The sequence below is a fragment of the Genypterus blacodes genome, unplaced genomic scaffold, assembly GCF_046128005.1.
Source record: "Genypterus blacodes isolate CSIRO-AG114 ecotype Tasmania unplaced genomic scaffold, CSIRO-AGI_Gbla_v1 ptg000009l_1, whole genome shotgun sequence".
In the NCBI taxonomy this organism is placed as follows: domain Eukaryota; kingdom Metazoa; phylum Chordata; class Actinopteri; order Ophidiiformes; family Ophidiidae; genus Genypterus; species Genypterus blacodes.
The window spans coordinates 650,001-671,545 of record NW_027466823.1 but is presented as its reverse complement, the minus strand read 5'-3'; the positions used below and the strand labels follow the sequence as shown (position 1 = coordinate 671,545).

The 21,545-nt window shown below is 48.2% G+C and overlaps 1 protein-coding gene across 2 annotated transcripts in view; it reads right to left on the bottom strand.

Annotated features, from left to right (window-relative positions):
- nhsa (Nance-Horan syndrome a (congenital cataracts and dental anomalies)) overlaps nt 1–21,545 on the bottom strand; it is a 45,716-nt gene that overhangs the window by 6,161 nt on the left and 18,010 nt on the right. For both annotated transcript variants that reach the window (XM_076158551.1, XM_076158552.1), the window contains exons 2-6: nt 4,031–4,183; nt 3,437–3,573; nt 3,015–3,077; nt 1,206–1,398; nt 61–192 (exon numbers count right to left, since the gene is read on the bottom strand). In XM_076158551.1, the coding sequence (XP_076014666.1) occupies nt 61–192; nt 1,206–1,398; nt 3,015–3,077; nt 3,437–3,573; nt 4,031–4,183 (678 nt within the window). The remainder of the gene's footprint in view (nt 1–60; nt 193–1,205; nt 1,399–3,014; nt 3,078–3,436; nt 3,574–4,030; nt 4,184–21,545) is intronic.

Genomic DNA, 21,545 nt, shown 5'->3' with positions numbered 1-21,545 from the left:
GTCCTGTTCAGTCTGAAGGTAAATACAGGTAGACAGGTAGACAGTGAGACAGTTACATACCTAAGTCTAGCTGCAGCTGTCTGGGGAAGCCAGCGATGGTCCTTCGTCTCCTCAGCTTCCTCCTCCTCTGAAGCACAGACTGTGAGTGGACGAGGGAGCAGCGCACACTAGCATCTCTGTCAAAGCCCAGTCCTGCCACACACACACACACACACACACAAGTCTGAGGAACCTTTGTTTGTCCGTTTACACGCGAGCGCACGGATTCACTGAAGTCACTTCAACTGTTGTGAGGAGGAAATGAGACATGAGCAAAACAAGAGGAATGGAAGAGAATGAAAGACTTTAACTCCTCAAACTGAAGACTTCCTAAACTCTGCAGTCAGAGTCAAAGATAAAAGCCAAAGTCCTGTTTCCTGTACCGACACTCTTATTTACTGCAGTTTGTTCTTCTCTTCTTCTTCTCTTTGCTCTGCATGGTGACTTCATCATGTGACAGAAGCTTTCAGCTCCATAGTGATCACCGGACTTTGCTCACTTATGTCTCTCTCTCTCTCTCTCTCTCTCTCTGCTTCTCTCTCTCTCTCTCTCTCTCTCTGCTTCTCTCTCTCTCTCTCACTGCTTCTTCTCTCTCTCTCTCTCTCTCTCTCTCTCTCTCTCTCTCTTTCTCTCTCTCTCTCTCTCTCTCTCTCTCTCTCTCTCTCTCTCTCTCTCTCTCTCTCTCTCTCTCTCTCTCTTTACATGGAGGAGTTTCTTTCACACGATGGACAGAACTAATTGTCATTCCCGTCACAGCTCAGCGCCTCAAAGCGTCTGAGCATGAGAACGTTCAGTCACAAAGCATGACTCAGCCACTTGATGGAGCCGGATCATGTTGTGTGTGTTGTGTGTTTGTTTTTTTAGAATGATTTGAACTTTTTAACACACAACTGCAGAATTTCAAGAACTCAGTCAATCTATTTCATTAGATGCAGAAATGTGTTAATTGTAAGTGGAAGAACCTGAAGCTCTTGTGTTAAAGCTAAAGGAAGAGGAGAGGAAGAAGAATTCCTCTGAAAAAAAGGCAGAAAAACCAGCAAAACAACTGAATCCTGTCTGAATAAATGTGATCAAGCACAGAGGGGGAAAGAAAGGAGACTCACTGATCCTACACTGTCCTCACACACACACACACACACAGAGATCCAGATATGAAGGCAGTTTACCGGTGACATTAATGGGGATGACACACGAGCTGATCACTCCTGAGCTGCTCTTCATTCTCTCCTCTGGCGTGGGCAGCGGCAGAGCTTTAGACCAGTTAGTCTGCTTGTCCAGGGTGGAGGGGATGTTAAGGATGGGGAACTTAGACCGCTGGCCTAGAGCCACGCCTTCAGGGTCGGGGTCAGAGGTCACAGCCTGGAACAGATGGATATTTGCATGGTTAGGTTATTCATGTTAGGCGCCATTAAAACGGTGAGGATGATTCTGCTGAGTTACAGAGGGGGAAGTGTGTGAGAGTGTGTGAGAGTGTGTGAGAGTGTGTTTATCTGCAGACTGGATGGAGAGATTAGGGTTTAGTGATTTGAAGCAAAGAGAGAAATCAATACACACTCAGGAAATAAGCTCAACAAGAGAAACGCCGCAGCATCCATGCAAGAAGTCACAGGAAGAACCAGGAGAAGAAGAAAAGGAAAGGATTTGAGTTTTAGAGACACTTTCAGACGGAGAGGTGTCTCACTGCACCGACCACAGCAGAGCCAGTGAGACACACACACACACACACACAGATCTCTAACACCACCGAGCAGAACACCTCCGGTTCTCCTTCAGACCCAAGAACAGGATGAAGGTTCCTCCAGTGTGTAAACAGGCTGAGGTCATGTTCTGATCAATCCTCAGCAGCTTGTTTGCTTGTTTGCAGTATTCCAGAGGAAACCTTCCAGCATCTGTTCTCTCATTAGCACACACACACACACACACACACACACACACACACACACACACACACACACACACACACACACACACACTCCTCCACTCAAAGAGTTCCACAGCTGCTAAACTTCAACTCTGCTCTCTGAAACCCGGCTGAAACAGATCTCAAACACGTTTCCCATGGTTTAGTTTCTTACCTTCAGGTCGGCGCTCACATGAGGAACTGGGAGAGACTCACAGGCTGAACTGGTTCCCACTTCCCAGACTCACCCACCCCCATTTAACGCTCTGGAGTCTTTGTGCTCTCTGTTCCCAGCAGACCAATGAGACCCTGACAAAACACTCGCCACAAAAGAAACCCGTTTCCTTGGAAACTTCTCCCAACTAGTGAAAAAAAAAACAAATCAAAGGGAGAGAGCATTTACTGCTGATTTGTTTTGGGAAATAGAAAGTTTTACGAGTGTGTGAGGGGAGAGGGATCAGCAGAGAGGATATGAGAGTGGAGACGGAGAAGAGAGGGAGTGAGAGGGAAGAATAGAGAGCGTGAGTGAGGAAGAGGAGACGAGAGGAGGAGGAGGCTTTGGCAGGATTATGGTGTTAGTGCCTTGCTTCTGTCCAAAGGCTCATTTATGCACAGCGGACATAGAAAACGATCCGATAGCAGCTGGAAAAACTGGGGCCAGGCAGAGGAAGACGAGGCCGTGCAGCTCTGTCTGTGAGGAAACCGCAGCAGGGGAGGATCATGGGTAATCACAGGCGCGAGCTTAGAGACCCTATCATTACAGGAAGCCGGGCTGCAGGGCGGCTGCGAGCGTGGCTCTCACACACACATTCCACACATACTGCAGAGCCTTCACACGGACCATACAGAGGATGATGATGATGTGATGACGAGGAGAAGAGCACGTGATGCTGCGGAGGGAACTTTAATATGTTCCCTCAGCTTCTTCTTCTTCTTTGGACCGACATGTTAGTCCGACCCACATCTGGATGTTTGAAGTGGCCATGCGTTTAAAAAGAGCGGCAAACTAAAGCAGAGGTTAGGAATTAGGAAAAGGATGCAGGAAGAGGAGGCAGGAAACAGGGAGGGTCAATACCTTTCTGCTCCAGGGAGAGAAGTGGCAACAGTCGGTAGGGGAGGAGGAGCGGATGGAGTCAAACTGAAGGGAGGGGCAAAAACATAAGGACAGCTAAGACAAAAATGGAAAATATGGACATGGAGATACTGAACATGAACAACAACAACAACAACAACAACAACAACAACAACAGCAGGGGAAACAGGGTGAGGAGGAAACACATCTGAGGTCACAGTGGACGAGCTGAGATGTGTTTTCCTTCATCAAATGAATGATTGCTTTGTTGTTGTTGCATGTCTGTTGTGATTCTGTCTGAGAGACTCAACACTCAGAAGGCCAGGATCAGAGGAGGAACATCTAAGATCCTCCAACACTCCAGTCCACTAAAGGAGAAATCATATGATGGATGATGATGTCATATAGTTTCCTTCCTCCCTCACCGTGCTCAGAGGGCCGCCGCCCCTCTTGTCTCTCTTGTGGAGGAGGCGTGGTGACGGGTACAGGGGCATAGGGGGCAGCGCTGAGATGGAGATGGTCACTCTGCGCTCCCTGCTGCCTGAAGGTCTCTGATGGGGATCTGCAGCAGGAGAGACACAATCACACACACACACACACACACACATCTGAGGAAGGGATTCTCAAACTAAACTACACAGAGGAAGAGAGGACTTGAGGAGGATCGCTTCATTAGTTCCTGCAGTTCCTCGCAAGTAATGCAGCTTCAACACAATCCACTAGAGGGCAGGATGACACAACTACAGCAGTGCATCCTGGGAATCCACACCAGGCTGTCAGAAGTGAAGATTAGAGGCGAAACATATCGAAATCCTAACTTTCTTTAGAGACTAGCCCCCAAAGAGAATGGAGAAAATATAAACATATATTGTATTTGAACATGTGAAGATGAGAGAATGTTGTTAATTTGTCTAAACTGTTGAATGAGAGAGAGACAGAGAGAGAGAGACAGGCCAAACTGTTGAATGAGAGAGACAGACAGGCCTGCATGTCTGCTGTGTGAGGTGCTGAGGTCTCACCTCTGTGCAGGGCCCACAGGCTGAGCTTGGCCTGCCTGTGGAGCTCCTCTACACATGCTGGCCGTGTGGAGGGGAGGAAGATGTTCCTGTGCTGGTGGCAGGCAGACTGGTAGTGTGTGGTCAGCTTACTCTCCACGTCCAGGTTAGACACGGCTGTGGAGGAGAGAGGAGAGAGAGACACACTTTAAGAACATGAGACGATGAAGAGGACTGAAGATAGAAATACAGTGAAGATGTGAGAATGACACATGAAGCTGAGGAGTGATGTCATCAGCATGGATGTGTTTATGATGAGAACACTGATACGTTGTGATTACAGATCTGCGGCTCATGGCTCATGGAAGGCAACTATGGTTGAATACTTACAGGACCAAATCACATTTCTAACCTGCATGTAAAGGCGTTACAGACACAGGAAGTATAAACAAGACCCCAGCTGGACATGAACACAAGAACCTGGATTCAGAGTCCAGAGTGTTGACCCTAACCCTTGCACCATGGGACCTGATCCTCTAACTGGATCGGGGCTCACTTGCTATATTCCGCACCTTCCTCTATTGTTCCATCTTTGCTTTGCTGCTTCCTCTCCTTCTGGTTGTGGTACAGATATAAAGGTGTAAATGAAGACATGATGAATCTGCTGTACAGACATGATGACTGCATGTCACTGAGTCACAGTAACGACCAGTCCAGATGCTCAGTCACTCTCTGCTGTGACCTCTGACCTCTGACCGCTGCATCACATCACAGATGAACCTCAGCAACTTACTGTCACTCATGAAACAACTCGTCACAATTCACTTGTGGTTATATTCCTTTAAAATGGTTTTACTTCTTAATGACCGTTGAGTCAAGCACACTGTTGTTTCATGTGGTCTGAGATGTCTGTCTGGATGAATGAGGTTGAATACATGAGACGGAAACTAGTGTGTGTGTGTGTGTGTGTGTGTGTGTGCGTGTGAGTGTGTGTGCGTGTGTGTGTGTGTGTGTGTGTGTGTGTGCCAATAATCACAATGGAGGAGGACCTCTTTATAAATGCATGTTTGAATAACAAACAGTGTTTTGAGTTCTTAGCATGTTTCATTTACTGGACACTGATGATGTCATCTCATCTCACTGAGCTTCACTGGAAAGCTTTACACTTCCACTGCAGCATGTCCGTGAACAGTGTGTGTGTGTGTGTGTGTGTGTGTGTGTGTGTGTGTGTGTGTGTGTGTGTGTGTGTGTGTGTGAGCTCCTGGTTCAGGTTTGGATCAGCTGACAAAACTCCACCACAGTGTCTGACAAATGGTACTAATGAGCTTTCCATGTCCGTGACAGTGTGTGTGTGTGTGTGTGTGTGTGTGTGTGGGTCCACTGAGGGTTAACACAGTATGACAGAAAACAACCAAACAGTTTAGAGCTGTGGTTCTCAAACTGTGGGGCAGGAGGCCACATGTGCCAGAAGATTCTTAGGATTACTGCAGAGAATCAAAACTAAATAAATGTACACAAACTTTGTTACTGAGGCAAATCATTCAGAAATTGATCTTCATTCAGAAATATATTGATCTCTTATGTTCTTTCATTTAAGAATGAAGAACTTCTGCTCTGTGTTTCTATAGCGACTCATCACTTTCTCACTGCATGAGGGAAAGAATGCAGATTTGTCTTCCTCACCTTAAACCAACTGATTGTTTACATGCTGGGGTAAATCCCCTAATGGAGGCGTGTTACTCTGTGTGTGTGTGTGTGTGTGTGTGAGGTAACAGACGGACATCAGAGCTGCAGCCTGAGAGAGAAAAGCAGCAGCTCATCAGATATCCTCATGTTAGCAGGACAATAGCTGCAACGCTATTACCTGCATGCAGACAAAAGGTCCTGATGGAACCTGACACTGTGACTTTCATCCTCTAAACACTGACCAGTATCTGCCCCCCCTCACACACACACACACACACACCTCCTCAGGTTACACATGAGGGAGACCAGCAGCTCTCAGCTTTCACACCAGAGCCAAGGAGAACTGGAAGGAGGAGGAAAGGTCCAGATCTTTTGTGATTGTATGGAAATAAAGTTTGACTGGTTTATAAACATGATTACACAGAGAAAAGAGAAACAGAAAAGAGTCCAACTTTGCTTTCTTCCCTTGACTTTTCCTTCCTTCCTTCCTTCCTTCCTTCCTTCCTTCCTTCCACACACACACACACACACACACACACACACACACACACACACACACACACACACACACACACACACACACACACACACACACACCCTCCTTGTTGTGATGCAGCAGCAGGAGAACTTTAGTGAAGTGAATCTGCTCACAAGCATTTCTGTATAGAAATAGAACTGACAGAGTTTAATAATTGATGTTATTTACATCCACAGATTAAATAAGTGAGGCAGCAGCGTGAGAATCAGAGCCTGGACCTTCAGAACTCTGCTCCTCCACCGTCTCTCTCTCTCTCTCTCTCTCTCTCTCTCTCTCTCTCTCTCTCTCTCTCTCTCTCTCTCTACCTGGACTCTGACCTGGAAGTGAAATAAAGCATCACTCTGTCCGACCTTCATGTCTGCTGGACGTCTAATCACATCTTTGGCCGCTGTGGCTCTGGGTTTCTGGCTCTGCTCAGCTCTGGACTCTGCTCAGCGTCTCACAGAGGTGAGACACAGGTTTCTGTCTCACTGCAGACACTTTAATGTTCCTCTGCACTGCTTTGTGTCAAACTGCTGCATGTATTCAGAATCTGCTACTGTGACTCCTCTGGCCCGGCTCCTTCCCCACACACATCTACTGTGACTCCTCTGGCCCGGCTCCTTCCCCACACACATCTACTGTGACTCCTCTGGCCCGGCTCCTTCCCCACACACATCTACTGTGACTCCTCTGGCCCGGCCCCTTCCCCACACACATCTACTGTGTGTTTGTCACGCTGAACTACTTCACCACTGCACAAACAACAAACCCCCCCAGAGCAGCAGAGTGTTTACATGTCATTCAGAGACTCCCTGCTCCTTTTGTTAGCATAATAAAGCTCCTTACAGTCATCTAAACACCTTCTGACCTCATGCTGCCCCTCCAGCTGTACACTAGCTGCTGGAGATGTCACACTTGTGCTACACAATCAAACGCAAAGCCACAATACTTCAAACTTGTAAAAGCATGACAAATGAGGATGTGATAATGTGTCTCTGTGGTGAGCTGGAGTGAGCTGAGGGCTGATAGGAGCCGTGTGTATGTGTGTGTGTGTGTGTGTGTGTGTGTGTGTGTGTGTGTCCGCCTGCTCCCCTCCTCACCTCCCTGCTGAGAGATGAACTGTTGGCCCTGCAGAGAGACGAGCTTAGTAGCAACGCCTCCAGCAAACCAACAACAGAGTGGGATACAGACTGAGACTCCTTTCCCTCTTCTGTGTGATCGTCTCTTATGGGCTACACACACATCAGTATCTCCTCAACCACATGAACGCTTAGAAGGTTTCTGAAGTGTAAACTCCTGCTCGGCCTGTCTGCTGTGTTCCTGGGGACAGACGCTGGGCCCATATGGGGAGAGCCTCGGTCAGCTGTTCCTCCCCACAGGAGCCCAAAGACAACAGGGCAGCCCTCCGTCATGTCACTGAGCCGTCAGCCGGCTCTCAGGCTGACTGATCTTCAACATGGCCTCAGAAAGACACAGCACAGATAAGAAGCAGAGGAGCAGATAGGAGGGGGGAGAAGAGATGAGACCTCAGGCAGGAAGAGCAACAAGACTCCTTCATGAATCTAACTGGAATCACTCACAGATATGAGATTGCAGTATTCTGACTTCACACTTCACAAAAGAACACTTTTCCAATTTCCTCTCTGACTCTTTGACTTGAGGGAAGAATCTTAGAATGAGACCTGACAGCTTCTCTTCTTCTCACAAACCTCCAGTCAGTGAGAATCCTCCTGTGATCTCTGGGAGGGTGAACCCACAGAGTGTTATCTGAACCATGACAGAGTCCATCAATCTCTCCTCTTCTTCATCATCATGTGCAGCAGCAGAGTCTTCTCCCTTTATAACTTCTCTATCAGCCCTGCAGGCCCGGGAACACAGGGGATGAAAGCCTCCATCTTCAGACTGGCCCTGTGCCTTGTAATTTGCTGAGTCTTGGCCCAGACAGGAGCCAAACCAAACCCCTTCCACACACACACACACACACTCCCACACTCTCACACACCTACAATTTGCCCCCAGCCTGGGAACACACAGCCACAGATGTCACTCATTACCTCACATCTACATCAGGGAAACTTTTTCTTTTAACATTTCGTCTGCAAAGCCTCCTGGAAGAGGATGACATCATCCCCTCCCTCTGCTCTCACTCACCTGGGCTGGCAAATATGTAAGAGAAGTGATGAAGGCGCCGACAGTAAAGAACTTTGCAGCTTTGAAACTAAAAGACCACAGTTTGGTTCTGATGAAGGATTGATTCATTCAACCAATGACATCAGATAGACAACACACACACTTACTCAAACAAACTACACAACAGGACATGCGATGTAATGTCAGAGTCCATGCTACCATACCTTGTGACGTGAGTGTGAGGCAGCATAGAGCCATGGCACAAGTTTGAGTGTCAGCGAGACGTTCAGTCACCGGTTACTCCATGTGTGTGTGTGTGTGTGTGTGTCCCTCACACAGCCGCAGTGTCCCTACAGTGACGTCCCTCCACCATGCTGCCACACTGACCCACAACCCAACTGGAACATCTGCCGACCTGCTCAGGCTCCTCCCCCTCGCCCCCCTCCAGCCCCTACCCTAACGCCGGGTACAGATGGTGACTCGGGCCGCCGCTAATCTGTTTACGGTCTGCTGAAGGAGAGCAGGAGTGTGAATCCAGAGTGCAGAAACAACACCAGGCGCCTCGGCACAATGGAGGATGGAGGAGTGTGTAGAGGAATGCAAAGGATGGAAGAGAGCCCAGGATTCTTACACACTCACTAAAGAAACACACTGGGATGTATTTACTGATTCATCTCTCACTACACAAAGATGTAAACTACACTTAGCTGATGAAGGCCTGGCTGCACTTCCATAGACAATACAGAGCAACAGACTGAATAATTACTACTCACCGCAATCAAGCACAAACCCAAATACTGATTAAGAGTTGAGGGAATATTTCCTTGTCACTGAAGGAATGTGGCCCTGACATGGTTCCTGTGTCGGCGGGAGAAAGTCTCTCTCCTCTGAGGTCTGATGACTGACACACACAGACCCTCTGACTCCCTCTGACTGACTGAATAATACCGTCAACCCCCGGTAATCCGCTCTGAGCCCACATCCTCCCAGATGATGCTGCCGCCGCCGCCGCCGCCGCCACTGCTGAACCGCTGCAGCAGGTGGAGTGGAGGATTGTTTACATTCAGCCTTACGTCCCCACTGAGGCGCTCTGCTGACTGAGACAACTGCAACAACCTCCCATGTGATGCAGAGGATAAGTGCAGCATTCATGTGTGTGTGTGTGTGTGTGTGTGAGAGAGAGAGAGAGATCATGTGCAAGTCAGCTGTTTGGAATCTGTTTAGCAGAAATGAAGTGTAATAGTGTTTAGGCACTTTAACATCAGAGTACAGATCTAAACCCAACAGAAGCTGAGACACCACCGGAACTCAAGTCTGATCAGCTGTGTGTGTGTGTGTGTGTGTGTGTGTGTCACTACTTCAGGCATGATGTGCTTGTCAATCATTGTGATTGTGTTGAAGCTCACATTATGAATGCATAAATGAAAGAAGTTCATTTCTTGCTCCTGTATTTGTTACTGATCACATATATATTATAGTTTTATTCTGTAAGTTAATGTTACAAAGATTAAAAAAGCATTTGTTCACCATAAAAGCTGAGGGTTGTTTGTAGGTCATTTACATGTTTACACATTTACAAGAGGTCAAATTAGAATTTTAATGGATTAAACAGAAAACAGGAGTTTAGTTTTGTATGCAGTGTTTAAAACTCAAACTTTCCCTCTGGATAACATGAATGTGTTGACTTTGTCATCAGAAGTACAAGCTGGAGATGAAGGAAAGTTCTCATCCTGCTGTCCAACACAAACACACACACACACACACACACGCAGCCCGTACAAGCCAACCCCAGCTGTGACAGTGTGTAAGTGGAGAACAGAGACTCTGCTGCTCTGTGTTCCATCTTTCCTCCTCTCCTCCTCCTCCTCCTCCTCCTCCTCCTCCTCTAATGTTTCTGAACCCAGACTGTTCCGGTCTGGGCTGCCACGCCTCTGTGACTGTGCTCTCTCCTCACCTGGAGCTTTGATGTGGGGCAGCAGGGCAGCCCCCTGACCTCTATGCTGGAATGTGATGCCGGAAAGTGGGAGGGCGGCGAGGCTCTAAATGAGCCGTTGTTGCAGCCTGATGCGTCTCTCAGCTGCCTCAGGTGCCTCAGGTGCCTCAGCAGAGAGCTGCTGCTACGCTGTAATCAAAGACCTGAAGTGCTTTCCTGTCCCACAGCTCCGCTCCTTCATTAAGCTGTTCACATGATCAATGATGATCATGAGTCCAACCTATTCAAATGAACTGTATGATATGGAAACAACACCCACTTTCATTCTGTGTCAGTCATTCTCAGGAGTGTGACGTCACCAGGCAGAGTTCTGTAGGTGTCTGAGATTACCTTGGTTTAATTACAGCACTCTGAGCCCCGGTTGTGTTTCCTGACTGGAGGTCAGAGCGACACCCGGCGCTGGCGGTGCCACAAGCCCACACACGCTAACTCGTCTGGAGGTGAGATTAAATCATACTTGTGCTTCATGTGATATTGGTCCTGCTCGGATTCTGGCTCTGTGCCTGGACCACCAAAACGTCTGTGCGCAGGGAGGTACGAGGAGGAGGGGGAGGAGGAGCAGAGGGGAAACCCACACACACTTCTGTTTCCATTACTATGTATTGTCTCAGAGAGCACAGAGTCCAGAGTCCTGCATGTGCTCATTCTATAGACGCTCCATATCTGCTAATGATCATGAGAATGCGTTCTGACAGCCGCCGCACTGTGGTCACATACGACTCCTTACAGCTGGTGTTCAGTGACACAATCAACAAAGTCTCAGACCGATAGAAAAGCCCAGAAAAACACTTAACGGATCCTCAAACCCACATCAATTACAACTTAGATTTCAAAGTTTCAAAGCCCATTGTGACACATTTCCCTCTAGAGCTAGAACATGTCCTTTGTTTAGCATATCCATTTCTTAAACACACACACACACACATACACACACACACACACACACACACACAAACACACACACACTCTGCTTCAACCGCTATGACAGAATTAATTTGGAAATGTCTTGAGACCATCGGGCCTGTGGGACATTTCCTGACACCGAGATCGTCCTGAGGATCACCCAGCATTTAGAGCTGGAGGAGAGGAGGAGAGGTGGAGAGGAGGAGAGGAGGAGAGGTGGAGAGGAGGAGAGGAGGAGAGGAGGAGAGGAGGAGAGGAGCTGCCTGTTTTCTCAGCTGGGTCAGATTACCACAACAAAGTCTCAGAGCAGGCTTGCGGTGTGTTTGAAATACTTTCCATTTCAAAGCCTGAAGAGTGGCACATATCACTGACTGGGCATGCTGCCAGTGGGAAAATCTCTCAATCTGAAGAGAGAGAGGGAGGGAGAGAGAGAGAGAGAGAGGGAGAGAGAGAGAGAGAGAGAGAGAGGGAGAGAGAGAGAGAGAGAGAGAGAGAGAGAGAGAGAGAGGGAGAGAGAGAGAGAGAGAGAGAGAGAGAGAGAGAGAGAGAGAGAGAGGGAGGGAGAGAGAGAGAGAGAGAGGGAGGGAGAGAGAGAGAGAGAGAGAGAGAGAGGGAGAGAGAGAGAGAGAGAGAGAGAGGAATGGAGGGCATGGGAGTCTGCATGGGAACTGGGTTTCAGGGGAAATGTGGAAATTTAAAGGAAGAATTAAAGGAAGAATTAAACAAAGATATTAAACAAAACGTTACAATAAAACACGAAATGGAACACAGCCACAAAGTGTGAGGCTAGAAGGCAGGAGCATGGAGCAGCATCTGCCATGTTCACAACAGAGAGAGTGAGACGTTCTGACTACAGGAGACGTCTTGTTTTCACTCAGTGTGCACAGAACTGTTGTATTCTTTGTGCATTAAATCATGACAAAAGGTTTCGATGCTGCGTTGAGAGGAAATGCATGATTCACACACACACACACACACACACACACACACACACACACGATCACAACAACCGCTGCACTACATCTCCAAACCAGAAAGAAGTTTGTGAAAAGTCGAAAAGCCAAATCAGTCCAGTCAGCGTTCTGTCAGCAGAACCCTGCAGACTGCCTTCACTGCAATAACAGCTTCAGTCCCAGAGCTGGTGCAGCTTCAGTCCCACATTTAAAGCTCAGTTAAGTAAAGCCTGATGTTGGTGGAGAGGTGCAGCAGTCAGGATGGGTGGGCCTCCGCTGGGAGACCGATGCATTTATGCCACGGCAATTCATCTAAAACTCTACGCTCAACTGCTCCACTGGGAGAAGAGGGGCTTTCCACTCTGGCTGCCAGCTCATTACCATGGAAACTAAAGTAATATAGTGTCGTATAAATCATCAGCTGCTCAGAAACACATTGGAATTCATTCAAAACATTTGTTGTGATTAAGAATCCAGAGGAAACTCATTCATACTGGTGTGTTGATACTGAACTGAAGCCCTGTCCGTACATACACACCTCCTGTTTGGCTCTGACACACACACTTTACTACACAATGGAACGAGAGGCACCACAAAGACACGGAGAATGGCCCAACATCCAGCTGACAGAGGCGTCATTTCACGTTTCTGACCTTTATGTTTCACACTCGGTGGGGTCGCCGGGGGTCAGGGCCCTGTATTCAGGACGTTTGACCTCCTGACCTTTGGACACCTGGTTATTATGTCTGAACACAGGCTGGGAGGTCAGCTAACATCAGTCAACACCAGCAAAGCCAGTAATCACCTCCTGATTGTCTACGCTCCACTGGTTCACCCCTCTGGTCGACGTGTTTACGGCTGTGAACGGGTCGGAGAACGTTAAGTCCCTGTAAACAATTAGTGGAAATGATTACTGGAACATAACTGTGGTGAGGAGACACATTGAGGATTTTGTTGCCATGACTGCTCTGAGGTGTGTGAGGACGTGAGACTCCTCCTCACATCTACATGGAGGAGAAACACTAAAGACAAAGCTACTAAAGACAAGTCACCTGACCAGGCCATCCTCCAGAATACAGCTAAAACTCCCTCAACCCTTATATCAGCACAGCGTTCAGTTTACAGCTCCTGCTCTCCTGATTGGCCGCTGGAGGCTGCAGCACGCCCTCTCATATCACCTCATTATACGCTCTTTGAGGTCACAGCTGAGTCCTATTGCGCTGTAATGGCTCTCCCGCTGAGCCTGGCCCAGGTTCTCCCTTTCCCCGGCCCTTTGAAGTGCTCAAAGGGCCTGGAGAGAACGGGTTCCTGGAGAGAAGGAAGGGGAGAAGGAAGGGGTGTGTCCGAGTCTGGGAGAGTCTGAGGTTTCCATACCCTGCAGGTACACCGGGGCTATTAGTGTCCCAAATGAAAATGTCTGCCCTTTGACCTTTTGGGCAGTGTGTCCAAGAGAAAAGGTGGGACCCTGGGTGAAGAGGAGAAAGAGAGGGGCTTTAAGGGAAGCATGTGGAGTGAGAACCAAGGAGGAGGAGGATGAGGAGAAAGCTTCAGAAGGAGAAGAAGGGGAGCAGAAACCTGATCCCTCTCAGTCCACACAGGCCCCAGTGCTGAGGGGGATCAAGCTGTGTTCTGTGAGAGCAGACGGGACGAGCTGAGGCTGAATCTACCGTCCAACCAGGAGAAAGCCCAGGTTAACAGAAACAGAATGACGGAGCAGATTCATCTTTCCTCAGCCGCTTCATTCAGCCTTCTGTTACCTCGTGTCCCTCATATTGTCCCGGCTCGGCTCGGCCTCCAGCTATTTCCTGTGTGTTCCTCTTTCCCGTGTCGTTTCTCCCTGTGTGGGCGTGGCTTCCTCCCCGGGTGCTCTCTGGCTTCCTACTGATTACGGTTCAATCACCTTAACTGCCCGGCCTGAACACCTGCCTCCCATCAACCCATCAACCATTCAGTACACCTACTCCTGGTTTCCATCCACTTTCAGATTTCCAATAAAGCTTTACTCCTTTCAAACAATACGGCCAAGATAAGATTGGGACACTTCTCAAACTGCAAGAGTCTAATTTGACAGACAGACAGGCAGACAGACAGACAGACAGGGGTCCTTCCAGGGGTCAAAGGGGAGGAGTCTGGATAACAGGAGACTGGGTTATAGACAGAACTTCAGAGGTGGACAGGTCAACATGTGTGTGTGTGTGTGTGTGTGTGTGTGTGTGTGTGTGTGTGTGTGTGTGTGTGTGTGTGTGTGTGTGTGTGTGGATACAAAGGAGGATACTGTGTGTGTTATAATATCCCAGAGAGCAGAGATCTGACTGTGTGACCTGTTGTCTGGTGGCACTCAGGAGTATGCAGACTCTCATGTGAGTGTCTGAGCAGCAGAATCATACAAAGTTTCGTCTCCACACAGTTTCCTGTGTAGACACTGGGCTGTGCGGGTCTCAGACTTTGGTTTCAGCCGTTTACTGGCATCACTCAGCAGTCAGACTGAGCACAATAAGCTGAGCAGACAGACAGAGAGCTGCAGAGGGAGAGAAGGAAACCAGAATGCCGACAGAGAGGAAGGTGTGGTTTGGAAAGAGACAACGGGGGCTAAATCTTTACTCGGACCGTTGCAATGGAAACCTCTCTTTAACGGGCAAACCCAGAGTGGCTGAGGTCAGCTTTGTGGAGCGTGACCTGTGTGTCTGTGGGAAAGTCTCCAGGAGGGCGTGGCTGAGCTGGCAGAGGGAAGTTGAGCCTCAGCCACGGCTCACACATCCCTGACTGATGTGATCCAACCTGGAGAGACAAACTGAAGGCATCCGAGGCCTGGCTGGCACCACGCAGACCCAGAGCTGGCAGGAAGGAGGAGCGTGCTGCGAGCAAACACAGCAGCGGCCTGACTGGAAACAATGGAGAGAATCAAGCTCGTACCGGTTTCTTGTGGCTTCCACCGCCCCGTTAGAGCCACAGACACACAAACACACACACGCTCTGAGGTGCTGGAGTTGGCTTCGCTTGTTCAGAATCATCCTGAGCCCCCCAGCCCCCCCACCCAGGACACACAGGGAGTGAAGCTTTCTATTGTTAGCCTCTCTGAATCAGCACAATGCTGGTTTACATGGTTTAAAACATGGACCTGATCCTGTTAAAGTGGTCACCTGCCGAGAGAACATGTGTGTGTGAGAGAGAGAGAGAGAGAGAGAGAGAGAGAGAGAGAGAGAGAGAGAGAGAGAGTCAAAGCTCATCAGCTGATAACACAGAAACATGTCCCACACTAATTCCCCCTGTGCTGGGTTGCAAATTGGCAAACTCGCCCTTTTTCCTGACATTACACACACACGTTGGTTTCCTGCTCCCCAGGGAGAGAAGCCCTGTGCTTATCAGCCACCATGAGCTGTGAGAACACACAGAGCAGGAACTGAATCTCTTCACCTGCCTCTAATCTCTGGACGCACGCTCCCCGGAGTGTTTCTCTCTGGCACCACTTCACTTTACACATGCCAGGCTGGAGCGGGGCTCAGCTCTCTCTCTCTCTCTCTCTCTCTCCCTCTCCCTCTCTGTCCCGCTCCAGCTCCATCCCAGAGGGCTTCTCTCAGAGAAATAAAGCCAGTCTTGAGTAAAGCCTGAGGAGAGGAAGGGCCTGAGCGGGGCAGAGGCGGCGGCCCCTGGAGGCCTCTCTGGTGTGAGTGCTTCATGAATAGCAGACCAGAGGAGCAGAAGCCAGCAGACAGAAGCAGTGATATTGTGTTGTTGTTGTTGTTATTATGCTACAAGATAAAGACTGTCAGAGGGAAAGAGCAGCTTTTCTATGAGGCTCAGCACAAAGCCTCACTAAAGAACAGATCTGCCCTCTAGATTTGGTATTTGTTAAGGCTTTTTTCTGTCCTAAGCCTTAAATTAGCCCACCGTCCTCCCTCAGTGTGTCCTGTCCTTACACAACTCTTCTTCTGGACTCAAACATGGATCCATTCATCAGAACACAACCCTAAGGAACATGCAGACTATTTATAAAGCTTAGGAGCAGCTCACCTGACTGCCAACAGAGCAGATACACTCACACACACACACTCTATCAAGCCTCATTCCTGCTTGTATAATGTGGAGCGAGGCTTATTTTCCTTCCCTGAACACTGTTATGGGTGTGATGGGTGTGGACTCCAGTCGGCTGCATACAAGAGACCACCGGCACTCAGAGGCAGACAGAGGTAAGAGAGAGAGAGGGAAACTTATCTTCATCCACTCAAGCTGTTTCTAATAGGAGGGGCCAAATTCCACCAGATGGTCTTTTTCTCGACCCGTTCCAGTGAGACGGCGACCACAGGGCACGGCAGACAGAAGGAACGCCCACAGACACAACTCAAGCACCTCAGCAGAGATCACACTGAGAACACTGAGAACACAGATACAGCTCCTTCCATCTCCACTTCTGATCCACTTCATTACACTGCACATCCACAACACATGCAGGAATGAAGTTAGGTTAAAACTTTACAGCAACACAGGAGTCCATACAGCCCAAGCCCAAGCTGTGCAGCGTTCATGGTAGAGATACTGACTGACCCTGAGCGAGGCCGAGCTGCTTATCTCTCTGAGGGTTCACAATGGAAAACACATCCGTACATTTCCTGTCGTGAGTAAGAACCAAAAACAGAGCCAGAGTGGAAAAAAAGTGGAAAAAAAGGCAGATTTTCAGGAAGCGTGGGGTCATCATAATAATAATAATAATAATAAGTAAGTCCAGCTCGTTCCCTCAAGCACCTGTGGAACCTGCAGCCAAGTAATAAAAACAGCCCAGCCCTTAAATCTGCCCCGCATGGCTCCCAGGGTCCCGGCCCTGAAGAGCAACAACACAACATCTGCTGCTGAGTGCTTCTGCCACCGACGCCTCCACCCCACAGGCTCTGCAGGCCCACAGAGGCTTTTTAGTGAAACGATGGAATTTAACTTCCCCGACTCCAAACTCCTACACTGAGAGAAGAGGAGGATCCTCTCTCTCTCTCTCTGTCTCTCTCTCTGTCTCTCTCTCTCTCTCCAGCTGTACAAACACAGCTTACAACATGTAGCGGTTTGGGCGGGCGTGTCTGACAAAGAAGCAAGAGCTGTGTGTGTGTGTGTGTGTGTGTGTGTGTGTGTGAGCAGAGGTGAGCCTCAACTTGACCTTACGTACTCTGACATACCAGCAAACCTGATAATATACAAATGTGACACAGGAACACACACACAGGCATGTACATCAACACTTTCTCTCACACAAAGTCTATTATCTCTTTTTGATCTCAGATGACATCATTCTATAAAAATACCAGTTTCAAACATTTCAAGCATTTGGAGCAAAAACAATGTTTCTGGCATCAACAATCAAACTAAAGCAATCAGATCTTAATCATTACGGGAAACGCCCATACAAATAAAAACACAAACTAAATGATTGATGAGACTTCATAGATAAACTAATGTCGGCCCTTAGGGGTGATCTGGATCAGGACCACCTGCCAGCTGCACTAAATACTTCTCGTGCGTGGCAAAGACATACATGCTACAAATTTCGCTGTCACCAAATCCTGCAGAGCATATGGGAGGGAGGGAGGGAGGGAGGGAGGGAGGGAGGGAGGGAGGGAAGGAGGCATCGCTGAGCACTGCAGCTTTAGGTTCCAGTCTGAGCACGACTCTGTCAGTGTGTTCTGTCAGGCAGGGGAACTGAACCCCCCCCCCCCCCCCCCGGCAGGGACATGGTCTCTGTTTAACACGCCTGTATCAGAAGACACTCGGAAGCCTGAGACACCCGAGTCTTCCCGCAGCATTGAGCCTATAGGGGCAGCTGCATTGTGCTCCATACTCAGAGCAGATCCTGTTTCCTGACCTGGGTATTCCCATAAGGGTAGGGTTTCACTTGGAATTTTTGACGTTGGGACGGGACGGAGCTGCTCTTCCTCTAATCAGTGACGTGTTTTGATGGACAGGCCTGACCTCATTAAGGCATTTCCTCCTGTATGCACACCAGCAGGAAGAACAACTGAAGGTCAAGGAAACTCAGCCACTCTGTTGACAGGCATCTTTAAACTCTGCTCACAGTTTAAGGCACTTCATTGATTTGATTTTTAAATGACACCAAAACCATAAAAAGATTTAAATATGTATTAAACGGCATATAAAGCTTACTCAAAGGGATTATAAAGAAGAATAAGACACCTACACATGCATTTACTCCGCTGGTGGACTCTCCCTCTCTCTCCCTCTCTCCCTCTCCCTCTCCCTCTCCCTCTCTCTCCTCTCTCTCTCTCTTACAAGTCCGACTGTAATAACCACGGCTTAGAGTGAGAACACTAAATCCAGCAGGAGAGAAGGCAGAGAGTAAGACAGTTAGCCTCTTTAACAGGCGAAGGCTTCACCATGGCGATGACTCTGTTGTTATCTGAGTGCACTCATTCAGACGGAGCTCATTGGATGGCCAGATTTAAAAGGGACCAATAAAGAAAAGAGAGAATGTGTGTTTCTTTGTGTGTACATGAAGTGTGTGTGTGTATGAATGAGTGTGTGTGTGTGTGTGTGTGTGTGTGTGTGTGTGTGTGTGTGTGTGTGTGTGTGTGTGCGCGGGGGGGTTAAAGCAGAGGAGAAAGCACAGAGTAAGGAGGGGTTTTATAGAGATTCTGTTCTTTCTCAGGGGTCAGCCAACGCACAATCCCTCATACACAGAAGAGGCAGGAGGACAGGATCTGTGTGTGTGTGCGTGGGTGTGTGTGTGTGCACATCAAAGGTGGGCCAGAGGACTGCACTTGTGTTTATATTTCATTTTTCTTTTTATCTGTCGATCAGTTCCTGTGGCTGGTGTGATCGGAGCTCTTTGCCTTATATAGACGCGGCCGTTCCTCCGCCTCCAGATGAGCAGTCTGAGGGGACGCTCCCTGGAGTACTGCCTGTCCGTTCCCATAATACAGGACTTAGGATAAACTAGGCACTGGGGGCCGGTCAGGGGGAAAAGAAGGTATCTACAAAAGGCAGAGAAGAAGTGCAAGGATCAGCGGGGAAGGTGGAATTTCTTCATTACTTCTTAAGCTCTGCTCCTCGTTATCTCTGTGCTCAAACTGAATCCACACACTTGTTTGACTTGAAGAATCGGCGGCAGCTTTATGTACCGTCTACAACCACTGAGGCCAATGTCTATCAATGTCTTAAACTGCAGTAAGGCAGCAAATCTGTTAATTGCATACGACAACGTTGAGCTTCTCTCAGTCTCAGCTCCATTTAAGAGCGTTCAGAGTCACAAACTGTTAGAAACAACAAAACAACTCCTGGTTTTGGTCTGACGCAGTTTCAGCAGTGTGTTGCCACTTCCCGCTCCACGTGGGCGGAGGTTCACTGTTGGATCATGTTGATGTGAGCTCGGCCACAGATGGTTTGTGTTTTATGTACACTGGTTCATGTCCGGCTAGAGAAACACACAGCTGACCTCTTCCCACTGAAGGCTTTGATCAGAGACTATTCCAGTTGTTACTGGAACACAGAAGAGACTGGAACAGTGTTGGGACCAACAACAGAGTCCAACAAGAAGACTCTTTAAATCCACAGCACAGTCTCCACCTCGTTCCCTTTCTTGTCTTACAAGTCTTAATAGCTCTTTAAGGCCCGATGACAACTACAGAGGAAAAGAATCATTAAAGCTCTGGAAACATTCACTGCATTCTCTTCTTCTACTATTTGCTCCCTGTGATATAGTGAGTTAGTGAGTTAGTTAAAGCTCTGTGCTGCAGCTTTGTGTTTACATTAATGCGTGTATGGTGATGGGCTGTCATGGAAACAGGCTCCTGCCAGATTGAACCCATAAGTGGCATGAATGAAACATAATATACTTGTGTAGCCTGTGGCTGCTACAGATGGCCGAGGCCTGTGTGTGTGTGTGTGTGTCAGCATGTTACAGTATAGATAGAGTTCATCATCTACAGGCCTAGGTCTTGTATCTTCCTTTCAGGGCGGACTTCTTCCTTCATCTGTGACCCCCCTCATATAAAAACAGCACCATCCCTTTACATATCATCTGTTTTACATCACATGACCTGTAAAAGCCCTTTATCCACATTATAATAGTTTAGAAATTATGTCAACGGCCTCCTATTGATTCACCTAATGACCTGGGTGGTGACATCAGAGTGTGTGTGAGCCTTATGTGAGAGTTTAATGACCTTCAGGCATAAAGTAAAGTCAGTTTCTGAGTCAAACTGTCAAAAAAAAGTTATCTAGAAGTTCAAGGATGAAGCAAATTCCTCAAAGATATGAAGTTACTAAAGATGCGGTGCAGCTCAGTTCACTAATGAGCCTAATGAGCTGAGGCTTGTTTCCTCTTCAACCTTCTTCAGGTCATTCTTCGGCAGCTCTCATGTTTCAAAAAACACATAGAACTTCCCAGAAAATACCCAGAGAGGGAGAAACATGACGTAAGCTCAGGCCCTGCCTCACATTATGTAAGCAGGAGGCAGAGGAAGACTCACGCACCGGAGCTTCAGCCTCTAATCTCACTGAACTGAGCTGTGAAACGTTGGGAGGTTATCAATAACAAGGTGAGAGTTCACTACAGAGTGACAGATAACAACAGAGACAGTCTGCTTCACACTGCCCTGATGTGTTCATGTGTATTTAACTAATAGTCTGTCTGTGTGTCTGCATGATTGTGTGATTATTATAACACAACCACATCCATTACATGTGAAACCAGCAGAGCCAGGATGTGATTGCTGCTCCATTAGAGCTCCTGTCCACATGGTCACCCGGTCTTTATGGTTCATTTAAATGTAAAGCACAGGGAAGATGTGGCACAAATACAGTAGCATCTCTGCTGGCTGCTATTGGCCAGAGGTGCATCGTCTGTTAGCCAATGGAGGCGCTCTGCATTGTTATTGAGGGTGTGTGTGTGTGTGTGTGTGTGTGTGTGTGTGTGTGTGTGTGTGTGTGTGTTCAGTGCTCCACATCCCTCTACTCCATGGCCGTTAGTGAGGGGGGAGTGAACTGCTGCTCAGAACAGATCCACCACAAATACTGAAGCCAGCAGAGCATGACCATTTAATTTGCTTTTGCTTTCAAATGGCCTGATGGATCATTTATTACACACACACAGCTACACACTCTACAGCAGCAGCACACCACAGTAACACTGTTACAGTCACACTCAGTGTTAAAGTGAGAAGGACACATGGAGAGAAACACTAAACCCTGAGAGAGATAATGTGTAGAATGAGAACAAAGTGACTCTGATGTCTGTGTTCTGTAAAGTCTGAGCTCCAAATCAAACCATTCAGCAAAGTCAAGCATTGTTCTTTCATGTTTCTCTCCTCTCAGCAGATTTACTGGGCCAGTATAAATACAAGCAGGCGGCTTCAGCTC